Genomic DNA, 15,470 nt, shown 5'->3' on the forward strand with positions numbered 1-15,470 from the left:
CTCATCACCTGGATAATTCCATGGAGAAGCATGGTGGTGGCAGCATCATGCTGTGTGTGTGTGTGTGTGTGTGTGTGTGTGTGGGGAGCTCTCAGAGGTAGGGACAAGGAGACAGGTCAGAATTGAGAGAGGGAAGGATGAATGCAGCAATTGGAGACTGAGGTGACAATTCACCTCTCACTATGACAACGACCTGATGCGTAAAGTCAGTCAAAGCTCAGACTTGAATTGAAGATCTAAAGATTGCAGTGAGTCCTCAGACGTTTCTGATCACCTGAGTACTGAGTACTGAGTACATTTGAAAATGAGAGATTTCCATTTTGAGTGTTTAATGAAAAGTAATTATATTGTAATTATAAGGCAGTTATTGCAATTACACCAATTACATAAATGTGTTTTCACTTTGTCATTATGGTTTATTGAGTATAATGACTAAAATGGCAGTGTTATCCACTGACAGTTAAAATTACTACAGAATTATTTAAGGACCCTCCGTGTGTGTGTGTGTGTGTGTGTGTGTGTGTTGATATAAGTTGATATTTCATTTACTATGTATATCTGTATGTTTCTATGTATTGGCTGTGAAAACAACCTCCCTCTGGGACTGTAAACACTCTGTATCTTTTAATTAATTCTTCCCAGCTGTTAACTGGTGAAAACCTTTTCAGACTTGTTAATGTGCAAATTATCAGCTTGTCTGAATTTCTTTCTCATTCTGTAATCAAAATTTCCAGCACATTTTTAAGTAGTAAATAGTTGCATGGTCATGTCACCCATTTGCATATTTAACACATGGGCCCAGCTAATTAATTCTATTCACGGTACTTTTGTGTAGACTTGCATGTTTGCAGTAGTATTGGGGCCATTCAATAGATCCTCTTTACATAAACAGACTGTACGGTTTAATCCTTCATGCCACACGTCAAGTCTCTTGTTCCGCTGTAATTTTCCTGACACCGGCGGCTACCTTTAAACCTCCTCCATTATATGACCATGCATTTCTAAGTGATAGAATTGGATGGCCTCTACTGCTTGGCTTTGTGCAGTCAGCTTTTCGTGTATGAAATGGATTGCCTCGACTCTCATGAGAGCGTATTGTTTTTTCCGCAGCATCGTCTGAAAACAGCTTACCTGCCATCGCCATTTCCCATTACGTTCCGCTGTATATCCCAATATTTTTCCAGTGCGGTTTGTTTTGATTGCATAGTAGAGCCTATAGCTTCACCAGCACAGTGTGACGCGATCAGCACTTTGCTGCAGGGGACAATGCATCAGGACCACGGTACCAAGCCTGCTTCGTCAATTACTGCTGTTTCTTATTCACAGGACGGAGCAGCCTGTTAAACATGCTGCCCTCCCTTCGCCGCCCCCATTACCCACTGTCTTTCCTTTGTCTCCTTCAGTGTCATGTTGCCCCTAACTCCCGGCACTCCCCCTTCTCATTGCATCTAAACACTGCTCATTTAACTTTCTGCCTCCATTTCTTCTGAACGCAGTTAAATTTCTCAGACCAGCACTCACCATGATGCCGTCTGTTTGGAGCTGTAAATCAAAGTGTTGCTATTTAGCTGGTTGGCAAAATGTCTATGTGAGAAACTGTGGCTGTGTATTGCCGTGTCCCAGTTCCATAATAATAGTGTACAGTGTGTCCCACATACTTCAGATTATGCAGGTTTTGCAGTTAGTGTAGGATAAATCAATACACTTTGATACCGTTTGATACTAACAAGGAATCAAGTAAAGTGTTGACGGATGTCAGACTACCAGCTGAGCTCTTGAAATATTTAGTACATTAGCTTTTGTATTCTGCAGTCAGTCTTCCTAGAGCTCCTCTCCACCTTCTTTGTGCCACATGTGCAGCGTGTTCACTCTGCATTAAGCGCAGTCTTGCTTTTCCCATGACCCCCAGGTGACGAGTGGTGCTTCAGATGGATGTGTCACTTGTCATGTATCCTGTAGATGACCTTTACTAACAGCCTCAATTTAGAGTAATGAAACCAAAAGACAGGCAATTACACTTTTTCACTTCATGTTATTTCTTCTTATTTCCTTCTTTGAGATCTTATCTGAGTTTGCAATATACAGTTTGGCATTTGAGGAGAAGCATCTACTGCTTCCCTGTGCGCACTGTGGGAAGAAGACTGACGCGTTTCTTGATTTGGTTCACTGAAGGCGGGAATGGAGGGATTACTGTATGTGTTTAGTTGCCAGTCTTAGTTTGATTTTACACACACAGCTACTTTGGGTAGTTTTTTTGTTTTTTGCACTGCCCTTTCACAGAAGAGTCAGCACTTTCAGCATGACTGTTTTGATTGAATAAATATAAAAGCTAAAGAGAAAGTATAAGCATAAAAGTAATAACAGATTTCAGATTGAAGTGGGCACTTCTGTCCTCTAAACACACACACACACACACACACACACACACACACACACACACCCACACTGATGAACAATGCAGCATCAACAGCAGAATCTTTTTCTTGATAGTAACACTGAAGTTGCACAAACCTTCAAATATAAAATGACAAAAAAAATCTTAAATCTAGAAAGTGATGGAGAGAGACATGTGTTCATGGGGTCTTGGCCACATCACTCAGAATCAAAAAGAGATGCAGTTGAGATGTGTCTCCTCTTCTGTTTGTTGTACAGCAGGCATGTACAAACTATGGCACAACGGACCGTGTGGCTGCAGGTTTTTGTTCCAGTGAATCAAGAGCACACAGTCTGAGCAATCAACCATCTGAAGACTGAGATCAGCTGATTAAATGTGTAAAATCTAGTTTGGAACAGAAACCTGCAGCCACACAGCCCTTTGTGCAATAGTTTGGACATGATTGAAGAGCTCCAAAGGGTCCTGAATTTGGTGATGGTTGGCTGAAGCCTCACCTATTTATCATCCTTTTTGCTATAGAACGTGATGTCCGCTTAAACATCAATACAATAATACAGTATGTTGATAAAATCATTGTTAAGTGAACCTTAAGCATCATTTTTTCCACCTTACCAGGTCCCTTAAACCTTTAAATTCCATAGCTAGTTAATTTTTTCTCTCTCTACAAGATTTGAGTTGAGAAGCTTTCTCCAATAAGCCAACATCAACCTTCATGAGACTGTGACACCCAGAAATTTGACCTCCACAATAACATGGATCCACTTGGTGGTTCATGAACCTGTGTAGGACATGAGGATAGGAGCTGCAGGACGGTACTGGATAAGAAGATGTTTGACCTGTTACTCAGTGGGGATAATTAATAGTGAAGAACATTTGCAATTAGTATAATGCATTTAGACACATTGTGATTTTGATATTGATCCTTGATGCATGATTTGACAGTCTATAGTCTTTACTACACTAACACACCGTGTCAATCCTTTCAAAACTCCAAATCTGTTAAAACATGACATTAGTGCACGATCTTCCACAAAGGTCAATAATGTCAGTTTTCAAAGCATCAACGTTTGTGATCATCATGGAAATGAAAGCAAAGGTCTTGTCTGTTTGGCGGCACACAAGGATTATTTGATCAACTCCATTCAGTTTGATTTCAGCAGACCTCCAGGAATACATTGATCCTGCAGAGGGATTGCACATACACAGAGCGATCAGAAGGCAATGAGGCCCAGTGAAGAGCAGTTTTTCATTAAAAATGTGTTAGAAATGTGTGTGTGTGTGAGTGTTAGGTCATTTAGATTTTTTTTTTTTCCGAGGAGTGAAGCGCTGAAAAATTGGTTGCTTCTCTGTGATCTTTAATTTTCTGCCAAAATAACTCTCAGTCTGTTGTAATGTTGTGTCTCTGTAATTTTTTTAATAGTATATTTTGTAGAGAGACAGGAAATGGGGAGGCAGAGAGAGAGAGAATAATATGCAGCAAAGGGCCGCCCGAGTCGGGATTCGATACGGGCCCGGCTGCGGCGAGGCCTGCTCTACCAACCGAGCTAAACGACGCCCTGTGCCTCTTTAATATTCATTGTTATAACCTCTATGTTTGTGCCTGTGCTTGTATGTATGAGGGAGTATGTGAGGGCCTCTTAAAATCAAATTAAATTGACTGAATCGTGGATTCATGCATACTCTTTGCTCTTTAAACTTGAAGTCTTGAATGACTCTTTTTTCCCTCCTCTCCTCTCCTCTCCTCTCCTCTCCTCTCCTCTCCTCTCCTCTCCTCTCCTCTCCTCAGGTGCTGAAAGGCAGTAAAAAGCTTTGTCTATCTGTGCGTTCAGTCGGACGGATTCCTGGCGGCTACGTCACCAACCATGTTTATACCTGGGTGGACCCTCAGGGTCGGAGCGTGTCTCCTCCTCCTGACCTTCCTGAACATCGCAGTGCAACACTGAGGAGGAATGACAGCCAGCGGCGCAGCAACATGCAGCTTCTACAGGAGGGAGATGAGAAGAAGGTGAGACTTGATGTGGAGAGCAAAACAATGGATCATAGATTTCAGGGCCTTCTTTTTTAGAACAAATCTTAGTTGTCTTTTCAAAGGAATAATGTTATCAGGGGAAGTAAATATATTCAAATTTTGAATAACTTGTCTCCAGCAAAAGAAGTTGCAGCTGTAATTCTTTTATAGGTGGCCATGACATAAATTCATTCAAAACATTTGCACACCCTTGTACACCCTCATTTGCACCCATTAGGCACTTTTAACATTTGCTGTTACTATCATCAAATGACTTGCAAATGAAATATTCATGAATATAAAAACGGCAAGCTAAATTAAGCTGCACTAAAGTAAGCAACACAGTCTAAAAGCGTTTCATCCATACATCACACATAACAATTATCATAAAAAAATGATATCCAACTTTCTCTAAAGGCACAGACTAAAATGTAGCTGCTGTAACAGGCTTCAAGCTGTGAACCGACCTTAAGACTGAGACAGGGAAGTCTCATACTCACATTCAGCACAGTGAGTTTTCACTCACTGTGTCTCTCCACTGTACTTAACAGCACAGTGCAGCATATGGCGCATATGTACCTTATGTAAATTTGAATGGAGGGATAAACCATCCTGCAACTTTTGTTACAGTACTTGTAGTCTGACATGGCTATTTTTATCCTGGAAAATACTGTGGTTGTTTTTCAAACAAACTACTCACCAAAACCATTTACTGTATATTTAAGATGACAGGTAGATTTTATTTTTATTTGCAGAATCATTCTTTAGCTTTATCTGCTCTGCAAGCCCAGGCTTTACAGTTCTTTCTACAATAGCTGAAACACAGTTCTCACAATCACAAATACAAAAGCAACATTCAAACTACATTTACCAAGCTACTGATTCATCATCCAAAAGGAAACAAACACCTCAGAGCAGTTTCATATGTGATAAAAAATTAATCACTCCACAATACAGAGATAATAGGCAACACAGAGTATGTATAATGTTTTCTAAGTCCTCACAAACACTAAAACATCACACGACACGAGGCGAAACGGACAAATAAAAAGCACATGACACAGTGAATCTACAAAATCAAACTCAAGATGTTAATCATCATTCATCAACGGTGCACAGTGTGTTTGACTGAGTGAAAATGTGTTGTGCAAAAAGGTGAATTGAGGACTGCAACTTGACTAATCAGATGAGACCCGTTTATGGTTTTTACCAAACAAGTGATTGATTCAATAAATGGGTTCAGGCCACTGAGGATGTGGTTCAGAGAGTGGGATTTGGTGTTTTAGCAATTCAGACAAACTGGAATTGATTCAAGTGGAAAGAATATTTCAACTTCTCCACACAGTGTTCCCAAGTGGTATCATGCAGTCAGTGCTATGAAAAATGCAGAGAAAAACAGCTGGTTGTATTGATAAGATGGCATGTTACTAATATAATAGAAATACAGATAAATGTCAAATTTGACCCCTCTCAATTCCTGCAGCTCTATTGAACCTGACATTGGGACCGCTTCAATAGGCTGTCATCCCTGAGGATCATCCATTCAATCCATAAAGATGTGCATGCATGTTCTTATAGCGGTTACAGTCATATATCTGATACCTTTAAAAAAAACAATGGAGGGAAACTATAGAAAGCCAAAGCACAATGCTCTGTGTTGGTTACACAATAGCACACTTACTGTAATTTCCCGGTGAGATTTCATACTAAGTGACAGAGAAATTGCAAGGTAAAAGCAAGGCTTATAAGGGACCAATAGAAATGCCAGCAGTGTCATTATTCTATAGCCATTAGATTGTGTAATCACCATTTACTTCTTTATATAATGGCCAATTAAATCTAAAAACCAGTTTATTGCCATTTTAAACAGCTATAGTGCCTCCCATGAGTCAGAGAGTCATGTGATCATCTGGTTCCAACATGGCTGACTGCAACAGTCGGGCAAATTATTATAGCTAAACTCTGTAATGGACAAAATATGATGGACAAAATGGACAAAAACAAACAATAACAGTAATTGGGGGTTAACTCCTGTAGACCTCCACCTTCCCACCACCTCAGGGCTCGCAGGAAAGGAGCTGTCAGAGCTGTTTGAAAGATTTATTACATGAGAATTTTCAATTTTTCAGCAGCTGAAAGCCTCACATTAATCTTGACTGCTCCAGCTACATTAATACCGGCTGTAGTTAATACCATGCAGATAGCGTTTCAAAAATATTAATCCTACAGATAGTTTGCCTATTGTACCCTCCATACTTCTGTTTAAAAAAGAAATGAATATCCAATTCTGATATTGAGGTTCTTTGAGTGAGTTGGTCATTTAGAATAAGACGAGGTAAAGCTAGTTTTGTGTGTCTGCATTTGAAAGGAAACTCTCTGAAGTTTCCAGGTGGTTGCTGGAATTTAAATCTCTGCGTTAAGCTACAACACAGAGTCTTTGATACACAGGAACCTGAAGGTCAAAACTGCTGTTGCTATTACATCCATATACTGCAGCTGATATAAGCTGGCATGTGTCAAAACTGGCCTGACAATGACGGAGCAGCCTGTGGGGAATCTGCAGTGTGCTCAGCATGCAATCGTTTGAGAATATGTATAACCCTGACCAATGACATGCTTCAACATCAGCAACAAAGGTATTCTTGTCAGGTGGTAACAGGCAGACACCACATTTATGCCTTTGGTGCTTTGATTCGAAACGCCATCCAAGGCTACCACACTGGTTCTTCAACATGCAGTGTCTGTCATCCTAGTTCCAGGTCTTGCTCCTGGCATCACGGCATTAGCTGTTGATACAGCGCTGATTTCCCTCATAACGTATAATTTGAGAATCTTGTCTGTGGTTAAGGCGAGACACGGCAGGCAAAAACATCGTTTTTTCATGCACTTATCAATTTTGAGATTTTGGGCTATTTTGCTTCCATAACATGTCTTCTTTCAGACTAATACAAAAAAATAGTCTAAAATACACATTATGGGTGTTTATTTTACTTCACTTTGACTGGTGTTGCCTGTAGATTTCTCCTAAATTCACCAGAACTGAGCGTTCTATCGCGGAGCGAGCCGCGTCTGTTCAGACTCCTGTCATATCAGGTATCGCTGTGAAGCTCTCTCTCTCTCTCTCTCTCTCTCTCTCTCTCTCTCTCTCTCTCTCTCTCTCTCTCTCTCTCTCTCTCCTGCACTAATGTGTCGGTTCCAAAAATGGTCATTTCCTTTGTACCAGCGACGAATCGTAAAAGTACGAGGGAGGGTCTCATTGGCTGGTGTCGTTTTCCGACAGCGTGATTCGTTTAGAAGCATCACGTGATGCGCTCTGAACAGCATGGAGGGACTTTTAAAAACGGGGAAAGGAAATCGATTTAAATCCTCACGTAAAATAAAACAGCAACTCTCACTTGCTAGACAACAAAAGACACAGCACAGAAACTCACCGAGCCATAAGATCCCTTTACAAAGTGCGTCATCGCGGAAGCTGTCACCCGTAAAAAACGAGTGTTTGCCGCCGGAGACCAGCGCGATACACAGCGGTGGCTTTTTTTTTTTTTTTTTTTTTTACACATCAGACGTCTGAATGAACTGATCGGAGATTTAATATGTCCCTGCGCTGGTACAGGGCTTAAAATGAGCATCGATCCTCAGAATCACGTGTTGTGCAGTAGTTTACTTCTCAGTGACAGAGGTGAAACGGATGTGACACTGACATGGGCCAGAGATGATTTTTAGCCAGACAGAGAGAAACTGAAAACATTGGTTGTCATACAGATGAGCCCAACAAGGCTACACCTAAAGTGTTTCTTATTTTTACTTTTATTTTTATTTATTTATTTTTTTTCTCTGACCTACTGGCCCACACACCTTAAAATTCACAGTGGCCAGGCCAGACACTCTTGTTTCCAGTAACAATGGGCTCTATGCACAGCTCCACTGCTTTCTAAATTCAAGGCAGCTCTTTTATTTACTGACAAACTGATTAATCCAGGTGTGTCTGAGTAGTCACATTGGTCAGACACACCTGGATTAATCAGTTTGTCCAATAATGTAACACAGGAAACAAAGGAGCTGCCTGAAGTTCAGGAAGTAGAGCTGTGCATAGAGCCAATTTGTGGAATTTTTGCAATAGAATCTTTAAAGGCCGTTTTCTCAAAATGAGCTTTTTCTTATACTCTGGACCCGAAATCTCCAGTTCAGCAGCACTTATAGACACCAAACCTTCCAGTTGTATTCCTGCCTATATTCTGAAGGTTTTTACAGAGGGGATTGTTGATATATCATTCACAGCCTCATTTATACAACAATTTATACCTAAAAACAGGGCGAAATTTGATTTTTTAGGGCTGGTGACAGTATTTTCTCATTTACAAAGTGATAAAAAGAGATATTCAAAATCCCCTCTGTAAAAACTTTTGACTTTAATATGTCAACAAAATAAAACAAGAATTTTGAAAGTGGCTTTATCCAATCTTCAGATTTCGGGTCTGGAAATGTACACAAATTCACGCATATTTAATTATATAATGTCTAATTTCCATATGTAAGCATAATATTTAAGAAAACATGTAATACAAAAAATAATTGTCTCAATCTAAGTAATAAACATAGAAAGTTTCATGGCAATAGCTGTTAGTTAAATTTTTTACCCTATTCACCTGGGGTGTCTCGCCTTAAGTGCACTTGTCATTCCCAGACAATGTCTCTATGAATCCTGCATCTGATTCCACCGCTTAGAAAACAGACACAGGGACTCCTCTTCGATAGAAAGATCATATTATATTGAATCGATTCCATAACAGCTGATGCCAGGGAACACTATGAGCCTAAAGAGCTGCCTTGTGCTACTAATAAAAGAGGGATGAGTCTGGTAATTAAAACTATTCTCCATGCCGTGCATAAATGTCAAAGGGAACACCAATGCCTCCGTATTCCCACTGAGCACTGGCTCACCTCCAGTAAGCAGACAGTTATTAAAGGGCTACAGCATCATATGCACTGAATGAAAGTTAGATTTCTACACCAGATGCCAACCTTGCAGCAGCAGGAAAATGAGAAACAGACATTAGTTCATAGAGATATTTGCATATGTGTCATCTTGTGGCCGCTAGGGTGCAACTGATTCCCCCTTTTCAATCTTGGCAACGGACGGATGCATTAGATCAAACCCAGTAACGAAGGGGCTTATTGTGATGAAGGAAGAATATAATTTTGGTTTTGGCCCACGACTCAACGTCTCCCAGTGGACAATGTAAACTTTAATGCAGTCTCTTTGCTTTCTCAATGTACATATTTTGGAACTGCTGAGTTCATCCAAGTAGCCATTAGTGAGAGGGGGGATGTTTTTTAAATGAACCCTGGATAATAGCTTCATTCTAACAACTTGTTGATGTCTTTGAGAACTACAGTATGCTTTATTCCTCCAAGATAAAGAAATCTTTGGATATGATCAAGTAGTAACTGAGTAAATGAAGTACAGTAAGCAAGTAAATACTTGTAAGTAAAGATTTTGGATTCACGCTGATGATTCTGACAGGAAATAAGGCAGCTAAAGGCTCCAGGACCAAAGCAAATAGCTGCAGAGTTAAGGGACACTTGACGAAATGACCCAGAAGCACCAAACACAGATGAGCAGATTACACCTGCCAGTGGGTTAAAATACTATAAGCAGTTTTTCAGACAAATGAACCCTTCATCAAACTCTGTAGCCCCCAGAACAGACTGCAAATAGACCTTAGTCTTCAATCAGGTCTGGAAGCAGAGCTTAATATCTACAATATAGCTTCTCCACAGTATATGTATGAAGCAGTCATCTTTCATTGTGTGCAGAAATTACCTTGGGCTGAAGCGGCTTCATCACAGCAAATCAGGCAATTCAGAAAAATCTATAAATACAAGTAGCATGAAGACACAGTTCCAGGTAAAAACGTAACCTCAGACATTTGTGTGGGGCATTTGAGGCTGGATTTTAGCAGCTGTTACAAATGTTCAGGTCCTTCTTTAGAGAGACGTAACTTGAGGGTGACTTTATGTTGAGCAATAACGCGTCTAGTGGACCCTAAAAGTCACAGAAGAAGTATTTATTGATGCTTTTAGTCAAGGTCATTTCCTCTTCTTTATGTCAAGTGATGCTCTGGTTTCTTGTTACAGGGTTTCTCAGGGGGATGTGTCTTGTCCACTCGGCTGTGAAATGCATCATATTTTACTTTGTAAAAGTTGTATCTGATTTGTGCAGAAAGCAGGTGGGAGGGGACGTTGTCATTAATCTATGTTGGTATGGTTATAATATCTTCAGCCCTCAATTTAATAGATGGATTATCAGCAAATTACTTTTTCCTCATCACAGGGTCCTTGTTGAGGTGGTTTTCACTGAAACATATGTTTTTTAAATTGTGAAGAAAAATGCCTAGATAGCACAGCCTCTGAACATTCATCCCAAAGCTGTTTGTCCTCTAGAGAAGGGAAACGTTTTAGATGGAAATGTTAGAGATGCACTGCTGGATAGACGCCATTACAGCTTCTTTCACCCCAGTTAAATACTGCAGTGTTTACGCTGAACCTCCAGCTTTCTTTTGAATGTTGCTTCATTGTTTGGGCCTCCACTGCTAATGACATTGCAACGATGATTGCAGCAATAACACAAATGTTAATATAAATAAAAGTAATCGATTTTTTTCAGATTATAAAAACGCGCCCTGTAAACAGACTTGATTGACCAATTCAAAGCGTCATTCCTCCAGTCAAAATGGATTCGGCTGCCTCATTACTGGCTCTGAGTAACCACATCTAAGTAGCTCCTGAAATTCTTTATTTGCTGCCGACAAATCCCGGCTCAGAGCAAGGCTGTCATTTTCTCCATGCATTGTGTTTCACATCTCCATTTCGCTGTGAACAGATCGACACCAGAGGAAAATCTGGCAGCCTGTCAGGCAGCACAATTGAGTCTGCAAATGTGGTTTTAAAATCTCGATATTTAAAGAGCGTCTGGTTCACACTATTTCAGATATTTAACTTCAACCTCCTGTTTTCTCTGTCTTGTTTTTTAACAGGTCAACTTGGTTTTGGATGACGGCCGCTCACTTGGTCTAATGATCCGGGGGGGAGCAGAGTATGCTTTGGGTATTTACATCACTGGAGTGGACCAGGGATCAGCAGCAGAGTGTGGAGGACTCAAGGTATTGGTCTATCCTTCACTCACTGTCACACTTTGATCTACCAGATAAAATCCGTGACACTTTAAAGTGGAGTTGTTGTTTGTTTGTGAGACAGCTGGGGAATACACATGATAACTCTATCCTATACTCAGCCTTTGATGCTTTCTCTTCTGAGACCTTATACACTTAAAGGGATACTTCACCCAACATTGATAATTCACCAATTTTCTACTCACTAGGCTTCCAGGGGGGGTCTGGCTGGGAATTTTCATATAATTGCGGCAGATAGAGCTCACTTTTGAATCGTCCAAAACACACACTATGAAACATCCAAATACCTCCATACTGCTCGTCTGTACTGACCTAAGTGTCGCGGGATTTGTGGCGAGATGGTCTTCGGGACACTTGGGTCAGTACAGACGAGCAGTATGGAGGTATTTGGATGTTTCATAGTGTGTGTTTTGGATGATTCAAAAGTGAACTCTATCCGCCGCCATTATATGGAAATCTGTTGCCAGCCGGACCCCCCCTGGAACTACAAAAGCGTTTTGATGACTCTGAAAGTTCTCCAAACCCTTCCTTGGCATGATGGCGAGTAGAAAATTGGTGAATTATCGATTTTGGGTGAAGCATCCCTTTAAGGCATTTTAAATCATTTTCTATTAATGTTGCAGAAATAGAGGGCTAAGACTCAAACTTTAAGTTGATGCCACATGTACAGCAGCATCTTACCAACCAGTGAATAAAATCCCAAGAAACAGAGAACGAGAGCAACACCATGGCAGACCACTGGTCACTAACGCCCAACGGTACAATCTCAGCAACAACCCACTAAAACCCCCTGCTGCTGCTTTGAAACATATCATTAGTTGGTGATAAACAGTTAGTACGAAACTTTTACTAATTCAACATACACACATAATATGATGGTCATTTTCAGAAAAGCTGACAATTTGTGGTTACTAAAATTTTGTATTAGCCTTTTTTTTTTTTTTTTTTTTTTGCTTGAAAAAGGGCTAGTACCGAAACGTTGCATAATAAATTCTGCAAGTTGGCCATGTGTGCGGGAACTCTTCTTTTTCTAATTTGGACTTGATTGTCGCCCTCCGACGCACCTGCCTGAGAAGTGGATGTGCGAAGATTTGTGCTTTTTCTGTATTAGCAGAGAGGAAAATCATTCTTTTCACCTGCCGCCCTTACAAAGAGGTGAGAGCACAGGGTCAGGTACAGAAAAGCTGGTAGAAATGTAATGCACTATATTAAAAATGCCAAGCAGCTATCTGGGATCAAGGTTTATCAGCACTGGGCCTGTCAGTGGTTTTATAGAACCAGATTAGAGGCAGTGGGACAACCTGTATTCCTGGATCACATTTGCTCCTCACATCTTTTGTTCACTCTGTCTGGCGTCTCTGACCTGTGGTGAAATTCCCTTTCTGTCATAATGACAGTACAACAATGGGCAAAAACATGCCCAGTCTTTGCTTTAGACACTCTGTTTCCTGCTACTTTAGGCTACTTCTTGTCAAATTGCTATTGTTCTTCCTCTTCGCCATATGGACTGTTAAAACCAGTTGCTTTAAGGAGTTTGAATAAGTTAGAGAGAACATATGCTATTTGGAGGCTATGTCGTGATGTGAGTGTACTCACTTAAAAGTGGGAATCAAGTTCTGAGAAGTAAACACTGTGCTCATAAAACAGCTAAGACTTATTTACCTTATTTACCTAAAACAAACTCTTGAAAAAATAGTTGTACCATTTGAATATCACAGAATGATTGTCTCGTTGCCTGGGAGAGATGGCAGTTGGTAGCGAAAAAATTAATGAAAAGAAAATGAATGATTGATTTTCAAAACATCAACAATGAGCTGGAGGATATGTTAACAAACAGGATGCTATTAGACATCATGATGAAATCACAGTAAATATTTTGAGTTCACAATGTTCTCCGGGTATTAGTGAATATTATTGCAAGTGCTCTCTATCCTCCTGATATTAATTGTTTTCTCTTTCAATAGAACTTCTATTCTGTTGTTATTATGATAATCGTTGCAGCAAAGACAATATGCCACTTTCAGTTTCACACATCTGATTTACACTTGATTGTTTCAAAAGAACAGACTGGTTTACAGACATAAACCGAGTACACACTGATCTTAATTTCAGATAGTAAAGGATCCTTTTATTGCGCTGCTTGGTTCGGTTTCCTCACAGATGTGATTGTCATAGTGACATGACAACAGGCGAGTTGGGTTGGACATCTCCTCTCTCTGAGCTGCTCATCTCATGCTTGTTAGTGATCAGCCCATCAACCAGCCAATTACAGACACCTATTATAGAAGGGCCACACCGACGCACGCACTCAGCAGAGTGTCTCGATGTGGAGTGTTGTTAGCGACTAGAAAGATTTCTATTATTAAAAAGAGAAGGAGAAGGAAGACAGCAGGCAGAAAAGGTGTTAATATATCATGATATGACATGGGCTTTTCTTGCCTTTTTCTGTCTCTGCATTTCCCCTCAAGGCCTTTTCTTTATTTAATGTCTATGAAGTACCTGAAACTGCAGTTTGTCCTGTGCTGTGATGTGCATTTTCAGGAATGTGTTTTGGAAACGGATTCCAGTGCTCTAAATGTGTTGTGGAAACTGAGCTTCAGCAGGTTTTTTTTTTGGTTGTTGTTTTGCCTCAGTTCCTCTCTCCTTTTTTCTGGCTTGGTGTGCCGTGGCCAGGTATTCAGACTGGAATTTCATCGTTCGGTAATACTGAAATAAGTAAAGCGCAGTGGAGCTTCCGGTTCAAGTGTGCAGATTCAAACTTGAGTCAGAGGTTCAGTGGAGGAAACAGACTTTTAAAAAGCACATCGGCGTGTCTGGGGCAGTGTGTTTCACCTGAGCTTTTGTTGATATGGATGCTCCACTGGACACCTGGCTTCACCTGCAGGGCGAAATGCCAGCCGCTGGCTCGACAGAATGAGCAAGAGGCCAGTGAAACCGCCCTCATTCACAGACACGGTTTGCTTTGTGTGCACGCACTCACTTGGGTGGGCAGGAAATAGGTGAGTCACACTAATATGGAAAAATAACACTCAGAGATGAGTATTAATATTTAAAATTCTGAGTTTCGATGGCCATTAAAATGGGCCAGGAACAAATGTGTATATCACATCTCCAGGGGGCTAATTATTCTTTGTAAACCGTCCTGTTGCTATGAGCAGCATGGTCACTGGTGTTTTTTTGCATTGTTAGCGCCCAAGGCAAGATCATTAGAATATGTGCCCAGTATACGATGCCCTCCAATAAATTTTAAAAATACACATGAATATATATTAATTATATGTAAATATAAGATTTAACGACAGAAAAAATTTAAATCTAATGGTCCAGTGAATATGTGCACACTTAATGTGCCATTGACCATTTCTCACTTAGTATGACACAAATGAACAACCTACAAATCACATCAATGAGCAATAATGTCTCACACCACAGGTTACATTATGTACAGTTTAGATAGCATGGCATGAACAGTGGCTATTTATGTTAATAAATGCAACTTATTATTTCACCATTTTGTTGATCACACATTGTAAGATTGAATTGGATTTAATGGTCAGTCAGTGTTGCAAGACGATATCTTAGGCATCCTGGATCATTAATCCTACATAGCAAAAGACCATTGATTTGGCTGAGGCATAAAAACATAAATGAATACAGTACACTTCTATTCTATATTTAAAGAAAGGTTAGATGATATACCCGTAGAAGACTGGGGTTAGGGATTAGAGTTTACATGTTAGGTACATATTAGATAATCCGTGTATGAGAGCTCAAGTATAAATGACTAATTATTGTGACAGAAATGTTATAAGTATAATGTATGTATGTATAAAATGAACAACCTCTTTTCAAAGAAATTTGATGGGATGTAAAA

General features: G+C 40.2%; 1 protein-coding gene across 2 annotated transcripts in view; it reads left to right on the forward strand.

Moving 5' to 3' along the window:
• whrna (whirlin a) overlaps nt 1-15,470 on the forward strand; it is a 154,237-nt gene that overhangs the window by 67,353 nt on the left and 71,414 nt on the right. For both annotated transcript variants that reach the window (XM_085793975.1, XM_085793974.1), the window contains exons 2-3: nt 4,182-4,400; nt 11,441-11,566. In XM_085793975.1, the coding sequence (XP_085650101.1) occupies nt 4,182-4,400; nt 11,441-11,566 (345 nt within the window). The remainder of the gene's footprint in view (nt 1-4,181; nt 4,401-11,440; nt 11,567-15,470) is intronic.

The sequence above is a fragment of the Trachurus japonicus genome, chromosome 12 (genome assembly GCF_045865225.1).
Source record: "Trachurus japonicus isolate A0001 chromosome 12, Traja_1.0".
In the NCBI taxonomy this organism is placed as follows: Eukaryota; Metazoa; Chordata; class Actinopteri; order Carangiformes; family Carangidae; genus Trachurus; species Trachurus japonicus.